The sequence below is a fragment of the Pteronotus mesoamericanus genome, unplaced genomic scaffold (genome assembly GCF_021234165.1).
Source record: "Pteronotus mesoamericanus isolate MK-2021 breed Mesoamerican mustached bat unplaced genomic scaffold, CSHL_Meso_final scaffold_128, whole genome shotgun sequence".
Lineage (NCBI taxonomy): Eukaryota > Metazoa > Chordata > Mammalia > Chiroptera > Mormoopidae > Pteronotus > Pteronotus mesoamericanus.
The window spans coordinates 904,738-929,145 of NW_026555305.1; the positions used below are offsets into that span (position 1 = coordinate 904,738).

The 24,408-nt window shown below is 49.0% G+C and overlaps 1 protein-coding gene and 1 pseudogene across 1 annotated transcript; one reads left to right on the forward strand and one right to left on the reverse strand.

Annotated features, from left to right (window-relative positions):
- The first annotated feature begins 105 nt into the window (after positions 1 to 105).
- On the forward strand, positions 106 to 530 carry LOC129082555 (60S ribosomal protein L27-like; annotated as a pseudogene).
- A 4,024-nt stretch (positions 531 to 4,554) lies between these two features.
- On the reverse strand, positions 4,555 to 12,787 carry ZNF304 (zinc finger protein 304). Its single transcript, XM_054588247.1, has 3 exons — positions 12,467 to 12,787; positions 10,103 to 10,229; positions 4,555 to 8,279 (listed from the first exon to the last, which is right to left on the reverse strand). Exons 1-3 carry the CDS (start codon positions 12,497 to 12,499, stop codon positions 6,457 to 6,459), a joined length of 1,983 nt encoding a protein of 660 aa, XP_054444222.1. The 5' UTR covers positions 12,500 to 12,787; the 3' UTR covers positions 4,555 to 6,456.
- Between the last annotated feature and the right edge of the window lie 11,621 nt (positions 12,788 to 24,408).

Below are 24,408 nucleotides of genomic sequence, written 5' to 3' on the forward strand. Positions count from 1 at the left end.
GGCTCACGGACGCCTGGGCCAAGACGACAGAAAGAGCAGCCTCAAGTTCCGGCCCTGCACGCAGCCTGGGCTTAAGGATTTCTGAGTGGCCCTTTGTTCCTCTCTGCAGAAATGGGCAAGTTTATGAAACCCGGGAAGGTGGTGTTGGTCCTGGTGGGACGCTACTCCGGACGCAAAGCGGTCATCGTAAAGAATATTGATGATGGCACATCAGACCACCCTTACAGTCATGCTCTGGTGGCTGGAATTGACCGCTAGCCCCGCAAAGTGACAGCTGCCATGGGCAAGAAGAAAATCGCCAAGAGGTCTAAGATCAAGTCTTTTGTGAAAGTGTATAACTACAATCACCTCATGCCCACAAGGTACTCTGTGGATATCCCCCTGGACAAAACTGTCATCAACAAGGACATCTTCAGAGACCCTGCTCTGAAACGCAAGGCCCGACGGGAGGCCAAGGTCAAGTTCGAAGAGAGGTACAAGACCGGCAAGAACAAATGGTTCTTCCAGAAGCTGCGGTTTTAGACCTTTTTTTGTTTCAGTCATTAAAAGTAAAAAACAAAACGAAACAAAACATAAATTGCTCACACTACCTGTCAGCTCTACCTATCCATGGGATTAATAATTTTGTATTTTTTCAGTGCAAGAGAAGGGATAAGGTTTTGAAAATGTGGGTTTTTAGTCTTCCTGCTTTTTAAGGTTTTCAGAGAATGTGACATATTAACCTCCTGTTAGCAAATACTACAGGTAAATTAACATTTCAATTTTTACAGTGTTGCCATGATTAATTTATTGAATGTATTAATGTCTTTCAAAAAATTTTAATTGATTTTTTAGAGAGAGATGAAGGGAGAAACATCAATTTGTTGTTCCATTCATCCATGTATTTATTGATTGATTCCTGCATATGTCCTGACCTAGAACTGAGCCTGAAATCCTGATGCATCGGGACAATGCTCCAACTAACTGAAGCCACTCGGCCGGGACAAATGTGTTCACTTCTAATTGCCAACCCATGTATACATATTTAGAAAAATACTGGTTAACTGTTGTTTTTAAATAACAAATGTTTCATATATTCCGAATTTACTGAGTTCAGTTACAAGGATGTCCCCACCTTGTAACATCTTAGTGAGACAGGAAGGTAAGAAGCTAAGAAAATTCCTTAGCAAGTGGAACGGGGAAACCGAGACAGACAGCTGTACACAATGACTGAGAAATTTGCAGCCAGATACAGTAGGTCACCTCCCTAGAGATAACATCTGTCTCAGTGGTATTTCAGCTCCAGGCCCAGAAAAGCAGCAAAACTAGGTGGGCGATGCCAGAACCAACTACAATGACTGAAGAACCGCTTCTGTGCTACTGACCAATCAGTGGAGAGCATGACCCCGAAAGGGCGCACCTGGAGAACTGAGGAAGAGTCTACTGAAGCCCGCCCTCCCCTGAGACCTGCGCTAAGATTCCCTTCTGGGAGAGAAAGTCCCGAGACAATGGACCCAGGGCTTGCTCTCCCCCTGGGAGGCAGCCTGCACCACTGCCTTTCCCTTCTTCCCCCACTTCTTTCTTCATAGGCACGTGCCTCCTTAACTCTAAGGGTCCCCACATGACTTGCAACCAGGGGCGCAATGGGCAGCAGCAGGTAGTCCCGGACTAACGCTTTGAACCTGCCCCGAAAGACCCCTTTTCTGCGGCTTCCGAGTGGGCTAAGGCCGCCCCGCCTAGGCTCTCTCCTGTTGCTTCCTCTGTCCTAAGCCTTTCCTTGTTTCGCTGTCCCCAGCTTTAATAAACGTTCCCTCATAGTCACCTGCATGCGTGTTGTGAACTCTTTCCCACATGAAGTCAAGAACCCAAACTCTCCATCTGGTCCTAGGCAGACCAGCTCAGGGCCGGTTCCTGCCCAGGAACACCGGGGTCACCTGTCCAAAATCAACTCATAATCTCCCTGAAACCGGTTTCCTGTGCTCGCTTCCCGTCTCCATGCTTTCGATGTTCAGGCAAAAAAATAAATAAATGAAACTTAGAACGGCCCTTCCCGCCGTTACTTTTGCTCACAGCTACGGGTGACGTATTAGGAAACCCTGAAGGTCGAAGTTTCTCCAGAATCTCATCACATGGCCCCTGACTCCTACCAGCCTGGTCCCAGCCCTACCGTCGCTCCCCTGGAGCCAACTGCCGGGGCCTCCCCGGTCTCGTGGTTTGACCCGCTTTAAACATCCAGCTTGGGACACGCCCCTCCGCACCGCAGTCCTTTCAGAACCTCCCACGGCTTCCAGCCGCTCAGGTCGTCCCTCGAAGCGACACTCGTCGCCCTGAGCCCTGAACACAGAGACCCCCCGTTCCCCAGCGCTCAGGTGCCCCTGAGGGAACGCCGATCCGTCCTCACTCGGCGGATACGTGCCTGAACCAAGGACCGGAGCGGCGCCCGTCCATCGGGACTCCGACTCGGAGGTGGGAGACGGGGGAGTTGGGGGACAAGACCGGGGGGACACGGTACCCACCTCAATCGGGCTCATCTGCGCCGCCCCGCCACCAGCGTGCGGGATGAGCCGCCGTCACCAGCGGGTTCCCTCTGGTCTCAAGGCGTCGGGGACGACGGATCTGCTCCCGCTTCCCATTCACTTCAGTGCCGACTCAAGACTGACAGCGCTCTGAACCACTGAGCGGATCCGCGCGCGTCTGAATCGCTGTACGTCACAAGCGGGCCTGTGAAGCCCCGCCCCCACGCTGTTTGTCAGAAGCTGGTCGCCGAAACAACGCTCCCAGGCGCTACGCAAGCACGCTGAGCCCTCATTGGCCAGTCGCCGCCTTCGCACTACCTTCTGGGTAACGTAGTTTCCACGCCGTTACCCGCGGGGCCTCAAAGCGCAGGTCCTTTGGTGGATACTAGCAGAGCGATGTTGTGACGGGCGCTTGCCCAAGTGGGGCCGCACTTCGCTGGCTCTTAAAGGGGTTCCACTCAGATATCCTTGGCGGGTAGTCCAGGAATGTAGGAGACATTTTTTTTCCCTAGAAATATTTAGAGACCTGTAATTTCAGACTCAGGAAATCTCGGTTTCCAAGGGCTGCTCGTAGAAAGGGACACGCAACACGGTGATCACCCTCCTGTCCCCCCAACGCTATCCTGTTTGTCTAAGGTACATTGACGCTTTGGAGTCGTTTTTCTGAGCTTCAACAGGGTCGGCCAGGGACAATAAGAAAATACCCCAGACAGGGCTGTGATGGGGGAACTGAAGGCGGGATAACAGGCGGGATGAAGTAGTTAGGGTGACTCGTGTCTCTGGCTCCCACAGAAAACATCTTTTCTGCCTCTGTAGTCAGTGATAGTGTTCCAGTCTAGCGAGTCACATTTTTATTCATTATATTTATTACTCCATATCTGAGGCATTTTCCATTGTTTTTTTTTTTTCCTCACCAAGGACATGCTTACTGATTTTAGAGAGGGGAAAAGGGAGGGAGAGAAACTTTGATGGAGAGGGAGACATCGATTTGCACTGACTAGGGATGGAACCGCAACCGAGGCATGTGCCGTGATGGGGAATCCAACAGGTGACCTTTTGTTCTGCAGGACAACACCCAACCCAGTGAGCCACACCAGCCAGGGCTATTTTCCATCTCTATTAAGAATGACCTAGATACAGATCTTACACCTTTCACAAATACTTTCTCAACATGGATTAATAGGGGGAAAAAGTGCGCCCCCCCCCCACAAAAAAAAAGAAAATAGCCCTTGCCGGTGTGGATCAGTTGTTTGAGTGTTATTCTCTAGACCAAAAGCTCACAGGTTCAACTCCCAGTCAAAGCACATGCCTGTGTTGCAGCTCTGGCCCCAGCGGGGGAAGGTAGAAGAGGCAACTGATCAATGTTTCTTTCCCTCTCCTGCCCTCAAAAAAGAGCGGGGGGGGGCGCGGATAATAGAACTAAATGTATAATGCAGAACTATAGATCACCTACAAGATAACAACAGAAAACGTATGTGATCTTGTATTTGGCAAAGAGTTTTCAGATACACCAAAAACACAACCAATAGAAAAAAAACTGGGTATTTGGACTTGATTAAAATAAAATCTTGTGCTGTGCAAAAAACAGTTACAATATGAAAAGATACTCATCTGTCATTAGGGACTTGCAAGTTAAAGCAGTAACAATATACCACTACAAACCTATTTAAATGGCCAAAATCCAAAACACTGAACACCAAATGCTGATAAGGACATGGAAAAACAGGAATGAACTCTTGTTCATTGCTGGTGATAATACAAAATGGGACAACTTTGGAAGACAATTTCTTACCAGACTGAACATACTTTTACTATATGATCCAGCAAGTCATGCTTGTTGGCTTGAACTCAGATTGAAAACTTATGTCCACATAAAACTATAAATATATATTGAAGGTTTATTCATAAATAAAACTTGGAAGCAACCAAGATGTCCTTCAGTAGGTGAGTGGATAAACCGTAGTACATTCAGACAATGGAATGTTTTTCAGTGATAGTATGTACAGAAGTCTTCACAGCAGCTTTATTTGTAATAGCCAAAAACTGGAAACAACCCAAATATCCACTAATAGCTGAATGGATAAAAAACAATTGTGGTATATCCATACAATGGAATAACACCCAACAACTCAAACGAACATACTCTTGATACATGTAACAAGGTGGATTAATCTCTAAACAGCCATAGTTAATTTAAGAAGCCAGAGTTCCCACTCCCCAGATAGCATATTACACAAAATTCTAGAAAATGCTTGCTGCTGCTTGTGAATCAAGGGAAACGGGTTAAGAAAGGACTGGGAAGAAAGGGTGCTAAAGGGACACAAGGAGTCCCTTGTGTTGTTGTTGGACATGTTTGTTATCTTAATTGTGGTGATGGTTTTTCAGGTACATACATATGCTGAAACATTTTACTCTTCACATTTGTGCAGTTTATTTCATGTTGATCATACCGCAATAAAATACAAGCATATTTACCATCCCTCTTGGAAGGAAACATTTGCCAACTATTTTGGTTCTACCATATCCCTCACCCCACAGTTTAGGAGGGTAAGGCTTTCTCAATGTCAGCAAGAACTAGAGAGCATGAAGTCCATTTCCACCTTGTATGCAAAGACTATTGACTGGGTCCCAGAAGCCCTACCCCTGGGCCTCTCTTTTTTCAGTGCTGGTGCAGCGATGGCCATGGCATCAACAGTCCAGGGAGGTAGAGTAATCCATAAACCTTTCGAACACTGAAGGCCCTGAGAATTTCTGTACACTCCCATCCCACCCAGGCACAATCGCACAGACATTTGCAGATGACTCCTTTAGGTTACATTATCTTCTCATTTGCCAGTTATCTCCATTCAATTATCTAAGTATTTCTATACAAATTATGATTCGCACCTTGCCCTGTAAGCCCTCCAGTCAATGACACCTGCCTACGGGATTCTGGACATCAGACACTGGACATCAGGTCCAGGAGATAGAAACCCCTCAAAAGTGCTGGGGAGTATGGAGGATTTCCTGAGAAAAAGGGACCCAATTCATGTTGCTTCCAGAAGCACTAGAGGCTTTTCACACCAACTATGCCCTTCACACAATTAACTCTGGACTCCCAGGAAATCCAAACTTCAGGCTACAGGAGTAGACACACAAAGTCCTTCAGTCTTTTCCAGCAAGCCTTGGAAAACAATGCAAATCAGGCTACACTAGACTGAGATCTGTCTGCTGCCATCCTGCTGTCCCTTCTCAGGCACATAAAGTTGGTGCCAACAAAAGCCCATGTTGCTTCATGTTGGCAGAACCAGTTTTTTCTCAGTCCATATCACACAGTGAACAGCCCCCCAAGAGTACAGACAGCCACAGCAGGCCTACACCACTGTGCAAACCAGGGCAGCACAGGGCAGGCAGTTCCTATGGTGGGTGGCTGGGAAGCAGGAAGAATCGTGGCTCTTGTGTTTACAGCTGACATTGCCCACGAGGAAGAGAAATCTTATCTGGAAATCCCAGCAGATCTCCGCTCAAGTCCTTGTGCCCAGAGCTAGATCACACCATTCAGAACCCAGTCATGGAGGACGAAGTGAAGACCTTCAATGGGCTCAGAAAGCTCATGATTCCCTCTAGGGACTAAGTGAGAGAGCAGCAGAGGTCTGCCTTCCCTGAGCATGTTGGAGTGGTTGACACACCGTGGGACCCTGACAGCTAGCAACAGAGGTGGCTTCTGCCACAGGCACTGGCACTGACATAACTGTCGAGAGTCCCAGACAGTTCAGAAAGTGCCACATACCTACATGGTACTTCCTGGGAATGGAGCCAGGCTGAAAACATGAATGCACAAGGTCCACCTGCTGGCTCACGGCTCCCTCAGCACCACAGGTACTCACAGGGCTTTCCTCTGCTGTTGAGTCCTGAGGCTGAATGAGGAGACAGCACATTTCCTGCATGCTTAAGGCCTTTTTCTAGTGTGAACTTTCTGGTGCTAAACAAGTTTAAGAGACACAGGTAAAGGGTCACCCAAACTGTTGCTTTCATGAGGCCTTTCTCCAGTGTGAACTTTCTGGTGCCGCACCAGATGGGAGCTCCGGCTGTAGGCTTTCCCACACTCACTGCACACGTAAGGCTTCTCTCCTGTGTGAACCCTCTGGTGCAGGATGAGGCTAGAGTTGCGGCTAAAGAATTTCCCACACTCGCTGCACTCATAAGGCCTTGCTCCTGTGTGAACCTTCTTGTGTTGAACAAGGTGGGAGCTGCTAATGTAGGCTTTTCCACACTCAGTGCACACATAAGGCCTCGCTCCAGTGTGAACTCTCTGGTGCAGGATAAGGCTGGAGTTGTGGCTGAAGCATTTCCCACACTCGTTGCATTCATAAGGCTTCGCCCCAGTGTGTATTCTCTGGTGTACAATCAGGTTGGAGCTGTGGCTAAAGAATTTTCCACACTCACCACACTCATAAGGCCTCTCCCCAGTGTGGATTTTCTGGTGCTGTACAAGTGTATCCTTGCGGCTGAAGGCCTTCCCACACTCGCTGCACTCATACGGCCTTGCTCCGGTGTGGATTATCTGGTGCTGGACAAGGGTGTCTTTGCAGCTAAAAGCCTTCCCACATTTGCTGCACACATAAGACCTTGCTCCTGTGTGGACTCTCCGATGTTTAATAAGGCTGGAGTTATGGCTAAAGAATTTCCCGCATTCGATGCATTCATAGGGCCTCGCCCCAGTGTGAATCCTCCAGTGCTCAATAAGGTGGGAGCTTTGGCTAAAGAATTTCCCACACTCACTGCACTCATATGGCCTCTCTCCAGTGTGAAATCTCTGGTGCTGGACAAGCGTGTCTTTACGGCTGAAGGCTTTTCCACACTCACCGCACTGGTAAGGCCTCTCTCCAGTGTGGATTCTCTGGTGCTGGACAAGATGGGAGCTTCTGCTGTAGGCTTTTCCACACTCACTGCAGTCATAAGACCTCTCTCCAGTGTGGACTCTCCGGTGCTGGACAAGAGTATCTTTGCGGCTGAAGGCCTTGCCACACTCGCTGCATGTATAATGTCTCTTCCCACTGTGAAGTTTCTGGTGCACTTTTAGGTGGGATAGGTGAATGAAGGCCTTCCCACACTCCTTGCACACATGGGATGTTTCTCCACTGTGAACTTTTCTGTGGTGAATAAGAGCCGATTTCTCCTTGGACACATTTCCACGTGGCAGGCAACTCATGGGCTTCCCTTCAGTATAAGTCATCTGTTTGTCAAGCAGAGTAAAGGTGCTCAGGAAGGCTCTCCCATCGTCATTGCTACTGAAAAGCATCAGTGCATCATGGTCCTCCTGGAGCCGCCTGAGGCTGGAGCTGGATGGGAAAGATTCCATGAACCCAGTCCCCTTGCATGGACTTGACCCACAGTGAGGGGTCTGGGACTGGAGGAGGCCAGGGTTGTCTAGCAAGTCCATCCCATCCTCTCTGCAAGGAAAGGGCCTGGCCAACGTGTGGACTATACAGCTCTTGACCGACAAGGCCCCACCATTGTCCCCGCTGAAGGGCTCCTCTCCACTGTATTGCTTCTGGTACTGGTTGAAGTTTGCTCTGAATACTAATCCTCTCCCACATGGGCCACTCGTGCATGGTTTCAGCGTGGGGGATGGTCCCTGGTGTCCAGCCAGGGGCAAAAGGTCTCTCAAGAGTGGATCACACAGCTCACACAGGCGGGCTTTCTGGATAAATGAACCTGACTCGGAAGTCCTGACCGGCGACACTTCTGCAGAAGTGCCCCGCTCAGAAGGGGCCTCCTCATGGTCTGCTTCACGCCAGCAACCTGAAAGCAGACAAATGCTGATGAAGTACATGTTGACTTTGGTGGGAGGCAGCAACCCATCAAATATGAGTGTGTGACACACCAGGAGTGAGTCCACTGACTTGTCGGCAGGACAAGGGAGCCAGGAGAGGGATGAGGGAGGGCCCACTGTCAATGCTGGGCCTCTACTGGTCACAGAAGGGAGGAACCCTAATGATGGGTAAAGATACAACGATGGTGCCCAGGACAGGGAGGACAGGTGAGGTCTCCAACTCATGTTCTACAAAAGGGCTTCAGCAGGGTCCTGGCTGCTGGCGTCTGCTGAGCTCTGTGCAAAACGCTGTGTCCTGGCCCACCAGGAAAGTCTGACTGCAAGGAAGCCACTGGTTGTTAAGAACTATTTAAAAATGTGTGCACAATGCTGCAGAGCACTGCAGAGGGAGCAGAGAAGAAAGAGGGAGCTGCAGAGGCTAGGGAAGTAGGCAAACAGCCAAAGGATGGAGATGGAAGAGAGATGACAAGTGGGCACCATGCTGTGAGCAGAGGAGAGGGAGGAATGAGGGGTTATTATGGGCCTGGGTAAGAAGACACTGGTGCCTACAATGCAGGTTGAAGGGACGTGAACCCAGCACTAATGTGACACTCTCTCCCAGCTCCTGCTCTGCAGGGCCAGGCCCACTCTGGCTCCTCTCACTGTGGCTGCAGTTGGGTCTCCCTGGTGAGTACCCAGAGCTTTCTGCCTGTCTCCACCTGGGCAACTCTATGGGATCTAGCAGATGAAAGTTATAAGGAAAACACAGGGCAGATCAGTGGCTCAGGAAGACCCACTTACAGAAAAGAAATAAAAAGATTAAAAAAGAATCTCAAAGGACGATTTGGCAGAACAGTCCTGTGACCTCCGCAGGTGGTGACCACATTAATACCTGCAGTTCTTGGCACAGCCAGGCCACAGGAGATTTCAACTGGAGGATGAAGGCAGAACCTGGGACACAGAGGTGCCACGGAACTGGACAGCATCCGGCCAGGGAGGGCTCAAGCCTGGCAGAATCTGCTGAGCCCACTGAAGAAGCCCCAAGTCTCCAACCTGTTCCTTCAAGGCTTTGGATAGCAGGTGTGGAAACTGCTCAACAAAGGGGGTTCCTAGAGCCCCTACTCTGGGAACCAGAGAAGGGAGGGAGAGGAGTCAGTGATCTGGCTCGACAGAAAGGGCTGCCCCTGGGGACCGGGGAATACGAAATCCCAAGGACCCTGGAGTAGGTGCGAGGGCACATTGGAAGGCAGCCTCAAAGATGGCCCCCAGGAAGGCCTCCCTCACAGTATTCTTGCCCTTATGTAAGCCTTCATTGTAGAAGGGACTGACCTGTTTCTAAGGAATAGAATGCAGCAAAAATGATGGGATGTCACTTTCAAGGTCAGGCCAGAAAAAGACCAGCTTGCATCCTAGGCATTCTCTCTTGCTCACTGGCTCAGAAAGAAGACAGCTTCCCTGATATGAGGTAGGCCACAGGAAGGCCACTATGGCACAGAACGGAGGAAAGCTTCTGACCAACAGCCAGCAAGGGGCCAACGCTCGCAGCTCAATAAGCGGCAAGGAAGTGAATCTTGTGAACAATGATGTGAGTTTGTAAGCGGAGTTTTCCTTAGCATAGCCTACAAAAGAGAACACGGCTCTGGCTGAGAGCTTGACTGAAACCTCACAGGACAGCCTGAGCCAAATGCACCAGGTAAGCTGTGACCAGATTCTTGATGCACCAAAACTGAGACAATGAATTTTTCCTATGTTAAACCACTAAATTTGGGGGAAATTTGCCATGCACTAACAGATAACTAAACCAAGGACTTACCCAGTGAGGACACAAGGGCAAAGTTCTCCAGCATCACATCACGGTACAGGCACCTCTGAGCCTCATCAAGGAGCCCCCACTCCTCCCGGGAGAAGTACACGAACACGTCCTCGAAGGTCACACAGCCCTGCTGGAAAGGGGACAATTGAGCCAACAGGCAGCACAGCACCTCTCCCCACATCTCACTGTTCACATGAGCACTTCTGGGTTCTTGTGCCCTGAGCCTCTCAACGCAGAGATACCAGGCCTTGGACCATTTAGTGCCTGCTGTTTCCTTATATCCCTGGGATCACTGAGTCCAGCCCCGAGCAGACCATGCAGGTGGGCCAAAAGTTACTGTGTAGACTAGGGGTCTGGCAGGAAGGGCCCCAAACAGTCCCCTGCCAGCCAGTTCTCCTGGTGTCATCCGGACCAGGCCTCCCAGACACAACCAGAACTGCTCCCAACATGAACACCACTCTTTGAACCACACCGTTCTCACATCTGGCAAAAATTTCTACTACCACTGACAACTTCTGGTCCACATCACAGGCACCCCCAAGGCAACCCCCACCCCACCCTGCACCCAAGGTCCAGGAAGTGCTCCTATGTCTTTATGACAGCCACCACTGCTACCCAGGTGCCTAAGCAAGACACCCAGTCCTCGGTGCCCAATTTTGTGTTTCTGATTATCAACAGCACAACCACCATGAGCTGAAGATACTCCCTCCGAAATTTAACCCACAACTCCACCCCATTCTACACACTGGTTGCCACATTTTGAACTTCTTCAACAGGAATTAAAATCCTGTGTCCAGTTGGATGCCTTCACTAAGGGGTCTCTGGAACGTATTAAACTCAACATGACAAAAGCCTAACCCCCCTCATAGCTACTGAAAATTACTCCTGCCACCAACTTCTGTATCTTAGCTGACAGCACTTCCACTGTCCTACCCACTGAAGTTAATCCCCCCGGGGTCACCCATGATTCCTTGCTTTTTCTCCTTCACCCTTCACATCAGAAAATCCCGTCGACCTACTTAAAAAACAGATACAAAATCCACCCATTTTTCTCACTTCCCCTGCCATCCCTCTGGGCCAGCCACCATCAAAACTCCTGTGGAAAACTGCACTGACTCCTTCCTCAGGCCCGTGCTGTTCTCAGCCAGACAGCTGCCGAGGGAGCCTGTTACGGTCCAAATCAGATCATCTCTCCCCTCTGCTCCAGCTCTCAAGTGTCACCCCCCCTCAGAACAGAAACCCAGCCCCTGAGCCTGCCATTCCTGCCTGACTCCCGGCCCTGTTCCCAACAGAGATAACAAAAATCTGTGGTTCTCTGAGGACTCTTAATTCAATCTTACCTCCAAGCATTTGCTGTTCCTGGGCCTAATACACCCTTCTAGTCCTAATCCTATTGGCTGCCAAAAGTCGGAACTTCTCTGCATAACGTCTGGCCCAGATTCAGACTGCTGGGCCCCCAGACTCAAGGGTGGAGAGAGGAACAAGTGAAGAGTTCCAGAGTATCACGATGTCTCATCAGAAAATCTGGCTGGTCTTGCCTTGGCAGGGTGGCTTAGCTGGCGGAGCACTGTCCCAGAAACCAAAAGGTTGTGGGTTTGACTCTCAATCAGGGCACATGCCTAGGTAGCCTGTTCAACCTCTGGTCGAGGCACATGCCCGAGGCAACCGATTAACCAGTTGATGATTCTCTCTCACATCAGTGTGTGTTTCTTTCTTTCTTTCTCTCTCTCTTTCTCATATCAGTGTTTTTCTCGCTCTCTCAAATCAATGAAAGCATATTCTCAGGTAAGAATTAAAAAGTAAAAATAAAAATCTGGTCGGCCCTACTTTAAAAACATATACAAAATCCACACGCTTCTCTCACGTCCACTGTCACCTCTGCGGTCTCCCCCGCCCCGCCACCGCCCCTTCGTCAACATCCACCTGGACACCATCTGGTCTCTGTCCAAGCTTTCCACTCTGCAGCCACAGGAAGCCTGTTGACACCCAAGTCAAATCGCCTCCCTCCCCTGTTCCAAACCTCCGGTGGCTCCCACCACCATCAGAACAGAGGCCCAGCTCCTCAGGCTGCCTGCCCGGAGCCCTGACCGCCTGCTCTCTGTTCTCACTAAACAGAACGCCTCCGCTCCCACCTCCCAGGATTTGTACCAGCTGACTCCCGGCCTTGGAAATCCTTGCACGCCTCATGCTATGGACACTGGCAATGGGAGCCTCGCCTTATATTCGGCGGGAGCGAACGCCCTTCCATGGCCTTTAGAGTCAAGGGAGGGAAAGATGAGGGGAAAGTGATGACGGTCCTGGCACCTAGAACACACCAGCACCTAGATCCAAGTCGCTGAGGGCTTGGGGGACCCTGCCACTCACCCCAGCCCGGTCCATCAGCGCCGCGGCCGCCATGGGATCCCGAGAGCAGCCCCGGGGGCTCAGGCGAAACTTCCCCACACCTCCGCTGGGCCGGGTGACCTCGGGTTGACTGTCGCACGGTCCCTCCCCGACCTGCCCCGGGTAAAAACACGAACAAGACTCAGGGAGCCGCCTCCTGGGGCCGAGGACAGGGCGCGGGCGCCAAGGCCGCAGAAAGAGCGCGCCCCCGGCGGACACCTCGGCGGACCGCCGCCAGTCGCCCTACGGGGGCCATGGCTCGTAACAAAGGCATGCAGGGCGAAGCCTTTTCCTTTAACCGTCCTCTCCGGCTCGATTCCGAAGAACCGCGCGGCAAGCCGACCCCTCTCCGAATTCGGAACCTCTGCAGCCAGGGTGGACCGTCTGACAGTCCTGGCGCCGAATAAATACGTCACGACGGCGGCACCAGAAGCCCCGCCCCTGCCCGACGAGCACCAGGAAACGCCCGTCTTCCGGGCGGCCGCGGCGGACTTCGGGGTATTGTAGTTCGCTCGCTGCATTCAACCTGGCAAAGGGCACTTTTCGGATTCTGGTGGCAAGGGCGCGAAGGAGGTGGGGGTGGCGGGGAACGGGGAAATAGAGTCCTGAAGGGCCAAAGCGCGTCTTAAAGGGACGCGACCAGATTCCCCTGGTCGCCTGGGGCAGTGCCACGTTCTCCGGGATCTCCAGTTGCTCTGTTCTTTAATCCTGGAAAAGCTGCTTCATCTTTGGGGACTGAGGTTAAATAGAACAGCGAATACACCTCGCTCCTGGGGTCTTTGCGTAGTGGTAACGTCAAATATACCTCCAATCTGTTGATTCCCAAATTTAGGTCTTTACTGTAGCAGCGTCAGCATCTCTCGTGGCCTCAGACTGTGCCACCTCGGTGACCTCTGTGACCAGCGCCTCAGGTGGGCTACCATGGTTCCCAGGCCCTGGGCTCAGCGTCCCTCACACTGGACTGTTACAGGAGTTCGTCCACCGGGCACTAGGAAAGCCAGACACTCAACACCAAGAATGGAAGTGGAGAAATACTGGCTTTTTTAAATTGATGAATGGCGCCACCCAAGGGCCAGTAAGCCAATGCTCAAAAGCCCCAATTCCCTGATGGTAAAGGGCAAAATCACAAGATACCAGGAAGGGGTTCAGAGTTGTACTGGGAGCTAATTGGTTAGCGGCGAGATAAGGGCAGTGAGTCATGTCTTCAGGTCTTGAGGATGTTTCTGATGTCTGCTCCTGCGTCCCTCTGTCCGGTCTCATGGAAAAGTAGCCAGGTGGTCCTTCCACTTAAGGGCTCACGAACTGAAACATAACTTAGGTTAAGATGTTACCTTTAGCCAGCCAGAGGGGCAGACTGAGAAACCATTAGTTCCGGGGTACGGTCTTGTGTTGCCCGGGGCAGGGGGTGCTGATTATCTGGGGGAAAGGCTAGGTCTCTGAGAGACAGGAGAGGGAAGAGATGATTTCTAGAGCTGGAGTTTATTTAAAACTAAATTTGTCATAAGGACCCTCGGTTTCAAACTTTCTCAAATGCCTAAGATCACTGCCCATGTGCACACCTTGTCATAGAACGTCCCCCGTGGGACTAAGTCCCATCTGTATCACAGGTTTAAATTATCTACCACAGTGGCTGTTGTGACTGGAAGAGTGAAAGAGGAGCTCTGGGGACCTGGAGGCCAGGCCTCCGTGCTTATTATTATTAAAAACCATTTATTCCTTTAGGTGCGTGAAATTGATAGGCCAATAAATATTGGACAGACCACAGGTGGAGGGAAGATCCAGACCAAGGTAGTTTCTGTAGATAGGGTGAGGGACCAGGGCAGGGAAGGCACCTGAGGTTGCATGGGAAGTGCGTCTTCGTCTCTGGTTCCTGCCGGCCCACAGCTTCCGGCTGGCGCAAGGCTCCCAACCGCTTCAGCCTGGACAAGCTGATCAGCATTTGACCAGATGGCCTGCCTCATGAGCAGGCAACTGGTAATCGATCGGGTGTCCTTTAGGAATTCTGATTGGTTGCTTCTATGCAGCGACAACTGGCTGCCCAAAGTTGACAGTGCCTAGAAGTTGTCACTGGCTCCGCCTTGGTGAACACGACGGTCAGTTTGCCCAGAGCAGGCCAGGGCAGGGGCTTAACAACTGCGTCAGGTAGTTGGTAGTGTCGAACAGCTGTGATTGACTGACACTCCCACATCAGCCAAACCACCTGGTTGTTTACAGCGGGGGTGGGACTCAGAGATGGAGTAGCAGCAGAACCCAAACGCTTCGGTTGGCTGTCCATCAAGAGGGGTGGGGCTAGCAAATGTAGGCTGTCTTGAAGAGGCGCTTTAAGAATAAAGTGCAACGTGATTGCTTGTCTCTGGAAATGGGGGCCTGCAACGCTTAGTTGCCATGATTGACAGCCAGTCATGGAGCAGGCGGGTCTTAGTTCCTAAGTAGGTGGCCGCCCGGGAACGGCTGAGAGCGGTAGGGGAGGAGGGAGGGCGTTGTCATAGATGGGAGTGCAAGTCCTCTGGGTCTGGCGCTTACCTCTGAACTCTGGGGTTCTCCTGTTGAATTAAACAAGTTCACAGACCACCAATCTCAGTTAAGGCCCCTCAGTGACCGTGATGGATCGAAACAAAGAAAAAACGACCCTATCATCATGTCTGAACACAGACAAAAATGAGAACCCTGTGCAAAACAAAAGACCAGACAATTGTTCTGGGTAACAGTGACAGCCGTCTTTTACCGGCTGTTGCTCTAGTGCCGCTTCACTCTCCTGCCAAAAAAAATTTGTGGATAACAAATTTTTGGGTATCTGATCACAGAATCAACCCCGTGTCCTGACAGCGTCCAGTTCTGACCAACGCTCTATTTCCTTAGTCTCTTCCTGAATTACTGAACCCAAGTCCAGGGCCTGGAAAACGCTCCTCCTAACATCCTCTTACCGAGCGCCCCACATATCCCACCGTGTACACTATCACAGGGCACCAATAAGCCTCACTGTTCCACCACGAGTCTCCCGCGTTGCTGGTGCTGGTGAGCACCGACACCACCTCTCCGCAGACCCAGAAATGCCCCTCAACTCCAGACTCACTCATCTTTCCCCAGGTGTCTGATGGACGTCTCAAACTCAGTGAGTACAAAACCCAGTTCCTGCCCTGGCTGGTGTGGCTCAGTGGACTGAACGCCTGCCTGCAGACGTTGCTGGTTCAGTTCTCAGTTTTGGGCACATGCCTAGGTTGCGGGGCCAGGTCCACAGCTGGGGCAGGTGCAGGAGGTGACTGATTGATGTTTGTCTCACACATCAACATGTCTCGCCCTCTCTTTCTCCAAGTATTTAAAAAACCAAAACCAGTTCCTCATCTCTCACCGCCCCACTGGATCTCATTGCCCGCCACACTCCCCACTATCACCACTCTGGCCTTCATCTGGCTCCAGCCACAGACCATAATCTTGTCCATCTGTTACCTTTGCTGGAGAGGTTCTCCTCCCACACTGCCTGGAGGTCCCCTACTTCAGGAGTCTCTGTATCAACCTCTAGCTCCTGCCTGTTCTTCCTGCGCCTTAGTGCAATGTCCATCCTCCCACTTTACAAGAACACCAAACTCCAAAGATTAGGGATGTGACCAAGGTCATATGGCTGGGAATGGCACAGGAAACACAGGCTGGAATCCCAACTCCAAACTGTTAGCATCCAAGTCACTCTGCCTCCTCCACCGTTTCAATCCTCTTTGTGCTTCTGGGGCCCCCAGACACATTTCTGTCAAAGCAAGTTACTTCATTGCACCTGCTTCATTTAATGTGTCTCCACGTGAGAGGAGCTCAAGGGCAGGGACCCCATTTGGCCAGCAAAGGGCCCCATCTCCTCACAGTGTCACATGAAGGATGGGGTCGCACCATCCTTGCCCACCATTCATCCAGCCCCTCTGACCGAACAACAGAATAAATACTGAGAAATGGGAGAGAGAACCAACCTGAGCCCTTTAATCTCTGGAGGGCTTGTCACAGCTGCTTTGGGACAAACACTGGCCCACATCTCTGAATGCACTGGGTTATAGTGATGGGCTCCTACGTGTGGAAACATCCTCTGCAGGAGAGGATGTGACTCTTACAGGGCCAGGGGCTCTGCTCCAGTCACAGCCACTGCACATCTGAGGGTAGGAAAGGCAGGCACCTTTGAGGGGCACCTTTTTCCCCGTTAGAAAGCTTTACGTGCCATGGTTAAAAAGGTGCAAGAACGGCGACTCTGAGAAGGACACACAATGAAATGTGGTAAAGCTCCACAGAACGGTTCCAACCCACAGTGGCAATGCAGAACTACACCTCAGCTCGCGGACCAGGCTCTGAGGGGGGCTTACAGCAAATATGTGATTATATTCGTATTAAAAAATAGTATTTTTTAACATGAGGTAGCAACGATCACCTCATGTAGTTCAACATTTACTCGAAAGTGCCCCACCTGACCAGTACCAAACGACTAAGTATGTCCATGGTACCTGCACATCTCAGTCCCTCTGGTAAGTTCCTATCACTTTTTTTTATAGCAACACTTGAAACATTCTCCTAAGATTAAATAATGAGATCCCTAATCCGTGTGTGTGTGGGGGGGGGGGTCTTTTTTTCTTTTGAAGTTTATAATGAATTTATTTAACATGAATGTGTAGTTTACTGTTTTTTGAGTTTTGTTTTTGAAGCCCTAATTCAACCCCTATAAAACTACTTATTGAGGTGGACTTCTGTGGAAAAGACCCTCAAGAGAAGATTTTTTTAAAAATGAAAATTCCAGCCAGAGGAAAGGCTCAGGACTCACCTGGAAAGACTGCACAGGTACAAGATGATGACATCATGCCTCAGAGAAAATAAAAACAGACATGTAGATGGGGACCAAGAAAAAGTGAGCATGCTGGATGGTTAAAATGACATGGAGAAAAAGGGCTTGTTTTGTTGGTTTCTCTTAACAGTGTCTTAATTTCTTTTTAAAAAGATTTTATTTTTAGAGATGCGGAAGGAAGGGAAAAAGAAAGGGAGTGAAACAACAATGTGTGGTTGCCTCTTGTGCGTCTTTTACTGGGGACCTGGCCCACAACCCAGGCAACTGGGAGTTGAACTGGGGACCCTTTGGTTTACAGGCTGGCACTTAATCCACTGAGCCACATCAGCTGGGGAAAATTTTTTAAAAAAATTTTTAAATTACAGTTGACATATAGTACTGTATTTGCTTCATGTGTATTTTTCTTTTTTTAATTAAAGCCCTCGCTCACCACTCTTATTTAACATAATACTGGAAGTCCTAGCCACAGCAATGAGGCAAGACAAAGAAATAAAAGACATCCAAATTAGAAAGAAAAAAGTAAAATTGTCATTAATTGTAGGTCATATGATCTTATATGTTTGAAATCCCAAAGACTGAAAAACTGTTTAATTAATGATTTCAGTAAAGTTGCAGGATATAAAATCAGTAAACACAAATCAATTACATTACTATGCACTAACCATGAAACATCTGAAAAAGAAATAAAGAACACTATCCCATTTAAACAGCATCAAAACCAATAATACCTAGTAATAAATTTAATTAAGGAAGTGAAAGATCTGTACACTGAAAATTACAAGATTTTGTTTAAAACAAATCAAGGACAAACAAATAGAAAGACAACCCATGTTCATGGATTGGAAGAATCAGTATTGTTAAAATATCCATGCTACCTAAAGCCATCTACAGATTCAACCCATTCCCTACCAAAATTCCAACAGCATTTTCCAAAGGAATAGAGAAACAAATCTAATGTTTGCATGGAACCCGAAAAGACCCCAAATAACCAAAGCAATCTTCAGAAAGAACAAAATGAGAGGCATCACACTTACTGATTTCAAACTACCTTACAAAACTGCAGTAATTAAAGCAGTATGTTACTGGTGTAAAAACAGACTGATAGGACACAGGGACAGAACAAAGAACCCAGAATTAAACCCTGGCTGGTGTGGCTCAGTGGACTGAATGCCAGACTGTGACCCAAATGGTCACCGGTTCGATTTCCAGTCAGGGCACATCCCTGGGTTGCAGGCTAGGTCCCCAGTAGGGGATGCATGAGATGCAACCGGACATTGATGTTTCTCTTCCTTCCTCCCTCCCCCTCTCTAAAAATAAATATTTAAAGAAAAGAAAAATAAAAAATAAAACTAAAAACACCCGACACGTACATGAAAAGGTGCTCAACATCACTAATCATCAGAGAAATGCAAATCAAAACCACAATGACATATCACCTCACACCTGAAAAACTGCTACCATCAAGAAGAGATAACAGTGTTGACAAAAAAGTGGGAAGAAGAGAACCCTCTACACTGTTGGTAAGATTTTACCTGGTCCAGTCACTTTGGAAAACAGTATGTAGGTTCTTCAAAAAATTAAAAATAGAACTACCTTATGACACAGCAATTGTACTTCTGGATATTTATCAAAAACAACAACAAAAAAAACCCAGGTTGTTGAAGAGATATATGCACTTCCATGTTTATTACAGCATTGTTCACAATGGCCAAATGCCACCAATGGATGAATAGATAAAAACAGATATGATAGCCCTGGCTGATGTGGCTCAGTTGGTTGGAATTTCATCCCACAGGTCAAAAGGTTGTCAGTTTGATCCCTGGTCAAGCCATTAAAAACAAAAACAAAAAAACAAAAGGTGTGACACACACACACACACACACACACACACACACACGAAATCATGCCATCTGCAAGAACATGGATGGACCCTGAGGACATTATGCTGAATGAGATTAAGTCAGAGAGAGAAAGACACTCTATGGTATCCCTTATATGTGGAATCTGAAAACAAAAACAAACTTGAAAAAATACAAGAGTAGAACTGATGGTTACCAAAGGCTGGGCAGTGGAGGGAAATAGGAAAGATTATTAAGGGTACATACTTGCAACTGGTAGGTAAATAGTTCCTGGAGATGTAATATACAATATAGAGGTTACAAACAGTATTATTGTGAACATCAAACTTGGTAAGAGACTAGATCATATTTGTTCTCACCACTAGAAGTGACAAATCTGAGACATGATAGAGGTGTTAGCTGACGCCAGGATGGAAACCACTGTGCAATATAAATGTATCATATCAATATACTGTACACTTTAAATCTAGGCAATTTTATATGTCAATTATATCTCAAAAACAATACATGATAAATTAATCTGAGGCCTTGGCAGTCAAAATGGTATAGTAAAACATACCTACTCACAGGTGAGTACTTATCTCCTTAGAAAATAATTTTAGGCAACAATTTTTTAAGTATTCTCATTAAATCCTTCATAAATGAAGTCTTCACATTTATCACAAAGACTTATGCTTCTCAATGGCTGAGACAATGTTTTGTAACAGATTTCAATGAACACTTGCAGAGCAGCACCCAAATGGGCAGTGCTCCTGGGAGGAGATGGGAACAGGGCCATTTCTCAAACCCTGCTGCTCCTTACCTCCCAACAATAAAAACAACCAAGAACAAATAGTTATGGGTTTGTCAGGGAAACCCGAAAGTCAGGAACACTTTTTTTTTTTTTTTTTTTTTGGTTACATATACTTTTCTTTCTCCTCCTTTATGTTTTTTGTTTTGTAAACATTCCTGTAACTGCTTTTCAGTGTTACGGGCAGAGCTACAGCTGAAGGTTTTTGTAATTGCACAATAACCACAAATTCTCAGATGCAGAGTAAGGTCCTACACTGGGTAAATTTCCAATAATTCTTTAGATGACAATAAATGATGACTAGCCTCAGATGATTTTCTCCCAATGATGACAATTTCGGGGATCCTCTTGGGTAACATTTTTCAGATGCTGAGTAAGATGTCTTTTCTTGTGAAAAGATTTTCCTCAGGAGTTACATTGGAAATGTCTTTTCCCAGTATGAGTTCTCTGAATTTACTAAGGTAAGTCCATTGCAAAAGGCTTTCCCACATCTCTTCCACTCACAGGATTTCTCCTCAATGTGAAACCTTTGAGGCTGGGTGAGAAATGAACAAAAGCAGAAGGCAGGTCCACATTCACAACATGTTTCTCCCCAGTGTGACTCCTCATGTACTGACTTAGAGAAGAGCTGTCACAAAAGGGTTTCGATATTCTTTACACTAAAGGGTTTTTCCTCAGTGTGGATCCTGTTATCCCAGAAAGAGACCCCAAAAAAGCAAACGAGGCCTTTTCACATTCACTGCACTCAGGGCTTCTCTCCTGTGAGAACCCTCACATGATGAGGGAGGAAACAGCTGTCACAAAAGGCTCTCCCACATACTCTGCACTCAAATAGAATTTGTCTAGAGTGGGAAATTATCACAAGACTCTCACATTTTCTACATTCGTGAGGCTTCTCCCTGGTGAGACCCTGCTGGTGATGCATGAAGTCTGTGGCTGCCGGCCCTCCCTCACCTGAAGCACTCATGTGGCCTCTCTGAGGACAAGCCCTGACGTGCTTACTGAGCTCTGCCCTCCTGAGAAAAGACTTTCTCACATTCACTACAGCCACAGGGCTACACTTGAGTGTGACCTGATGATGGCGTTAACATGTCAGAGTTTGTTGAGCCCTTTCCCCCATCCCTTCTACTAGTGGAGATCCTTCCCTGTGTGGACCATGGATGCATTACCTGGTCCATGTGAGTTCTGTTCACTGAAAGCATGTCATGGAGACTTGCTCCTGTAAAACTCTTCAGTGCAGTTTATCATTTGTCCCCATACCATTGTGTTCAGAGGTCATCTTCCTGGGGAGACTCTCTTGGGAAACTGACCCTGGGCTTCCTGCATTTCTGGTGGTCCTCACTCTTCCCTGGCTCCCTGCACCAGGAGTCCTTTGACACTCCCTACATCAACTGACCCTGGAGTGAGGCTCCCTTCGATAGGGGTAGCTGAGAAAAGGAAGGTTTTACCACCCTAGGCTGTGCTTTCTCGCCTACCAGGAATCTGAGACATGCAGACTGCTTAGTGACGTCAGCACAGAAAGGCCTCCCACACTGTGCACCGGTGTGGCCCCTCTCCACTGAGCGGCCTGGTGACCGATAAGCCCAGAGCGGGCCAGAAGTTCTTCCGAGCCTCCTCGCAAACAAATGCCTTCTCTACCACAGGGGATCTGCAGCTCTTCACAAACGAGGCCTGGCCCCATCACCTGGCCCTTTCACTTCTAAAGAACTTCCCTCTACACTGTTGCTTCTGCCTCTGATCAAGGTTTACACTGAATCAGAGGTCTCCCTTATGTGACACACGTCGCTGCATGGTCGCTGACCAAATGGTGTTCCCTGTAGCTCGGCCAGATGCAAAGATACCTTTCAAGGTATGTGACGTGCATGTCACAGCAGTGAGCCTTCTGGGTGGAAGGACCTGCCTTGGGAGCTCTCATCTGCAGCACTCTTACAGAACACCCTGCCTAGAACACACAGCCTCATTCTCCCCTCCATGCCAGCTGCCTGGGGAGATAAATGCCGGTAAAGTGCAGGTTTATTGGGTAGCAAGGGGCACCCCATAACAAATGAGGTCTAATGCAACCAGGGATTGGTCCATGGGACTGTGGAGATAAGATGCGTGCCAGAATCAGGATGAGGATGAGCCACGGCCTCAAAGGTCAGAGAACAGAGGATGTCACAGGGGAGAGAATTGAGTACCAACAGATGAGATGCAGGACTAGATAGGTGAAGGACTAACAGGTACTGAAGTCAGGACAGAAATGACAAGTAAGCAAAGCATCAAAAAAAAAAAAGTGGGATAAGTTAGCCACTGTGGCAAAAAAACGCTAGTAGACACAGCAAAGACTGCTCAGGTAACGTGAAGCCAGCCCTGATGTCACCATTCAAGCAGCTTCTCACCAGGGCCAGGCCTCCTTCTGGTCGTCTTTCCTGTGCCTGGAGCTGTGTCTACCTTCTCTGGAACCCTGGACGCCCCTCCGGCTCCCTGTGCGTAACCACATGGGACCTGGAAACTGCAAGTCCTACGGGGAAAGAAGAGCCGGTGAGTGGTCAGCAATGACCCATGGTGACACTCTCCACAGACAAAATTAAATATTAAGAAAAGAATCTTGGCAGAAGGTCTTGCAGGAACAGCTCACTGTTCTTCACAAGGGGTACTCACTTCAGGGCCTACAATTCCTGGAACAGTCAGGCCCCAGGGAATGTCAGTTAGAGGAAGGGGGAAGGCTCTAGGAACAGAGAGGCCAGGGATATAGACAGCCACCCCCCAAAGTATAGCCAGACCATTTGGATCTACTGGGAAGACTGCAAGACTCGTGACACCCAAATACTTTCTTTCAAAGCTTTGGCACCCACATTACCTACTCCAGGGAGCAGAAGCAGTGCCTTGACAGAACCATGACACAGAGAGCTGCCCTTCAGGAATAAAGGGGGGAACAAAACCCAGCCTAGGACAGCGGGAATCACACCATCCCCTGGCTTCCATGCCCTTGTTCAGCACCTGCAACTGAATGTGCGCTGGCCATAAACGCTTTTCTAATCAACAAAATAGGGCAAAAGTGATGGGCATCACTTCTGAGAATAGACTACAAAAATACCAAATTCTTTCTTGGATACGGTTTCTTGCTCATGCTCATGGACATCAACTGCCTTGTCACCTGCTTACAAAAAAGACAACACAGTAAGAAACTGAGGAAGGGCTCTGACCAACAGCCAGCAAGGACGAATTAGCCCAGCAGCCTCCTGCTTGTGTGCATGCCTTTGAAAGGAGATTCGCTTCCTTTTAAGTCATGCCTGGAGGTGAGACAGCAGGCCTGAACAGTGTGACCACAAGGCCACCAAAGGCCTTAAGCTACAGGTACCCAGGTAGGATATGCCTGATTCATTTTTGTTATCTTTTTTAAAGATTTTATTTATTTTTAGAGAAAATGGAAAAGAGGGAGAAAAACATCGATGTGAGAGAGAAGCATCTATTGGTTGCCTCTCCTATATGACCCAACCGAGACAGAAACCACAAGTCAGGAATGTGCCCTGACTGGGAATAAAACCAGCAACCCTTCAGTTTGAGGCACGATACCCAAACAACTAAACCACACTGGCCAGGGCGATATGCCTAATTCTTGACCCACAGAAACTGTGAGATAATAAATGTGTGTTTTCAGCCTACTAAGCTTTGGGTAGTTTGCCATGTAGCAACAGGTTAACTAAACCAGGGACTTACCCAGCGAGGACACAAGGGTAAAGTTCTCCAGCATCACATCACGGTACAGGCATCGCTGAGCCTCATCAAGGAGCCCCCACTCCTCCCGGGAGAAGTACACGAACACGTCCTCAAAGGTCACACAGCCCTGCTGTGAAAAAGAGAGCTGAGCCCACACGCAGCACAGCACCTCTCCCCACTTCTCACTGCTCACAGGAGCACTCCTGGGTCCCTGTCCCCTGAGCCTCTCAAAGCAAAAACGCCAGGCCTCGGACCACTCGTGCCTGCTGCCTCCTTACATCTCTCGGATCACTGAGTCGAGCCCTGCGCAGAACCGGACAGGTGGGATGACAGGTACTGTGTAGACTAGGGGTCTGGCAGGAAAGGCCACAAACAGTCCCCTGCCAGCCAGTTCTCCTGGTATTGTCCAGACCAAGCCTGCCAGACTCCTCCAAACCTTGGGCTCAGCCATCCACATAAGCTCCAGTACCAGGGCCTTGACGCTGTCAGATCAGACTCCTCCGGGGTCTCCCTCCCAGCCTCCACTCTGAAGCCAGAGGGAACCCATTGAATGAAATGTTTGTTAAATCACCCCCGTTCTCTGCTCCAAACTGTCAGAAGGAAGGCTTAGCTCTTCAGGCCGCCAGTCCAGGCCTGACTTCCGCCCGCTGCTGCAGCTTTCCGTAAGACACGATGGAGACCCTGATCACTTCCGATTCAGCCCCATCTCCGGGTCTTTGCACATGCTTGTTCCTGTGACTAGGACACCATTACCAAAATCATTTCG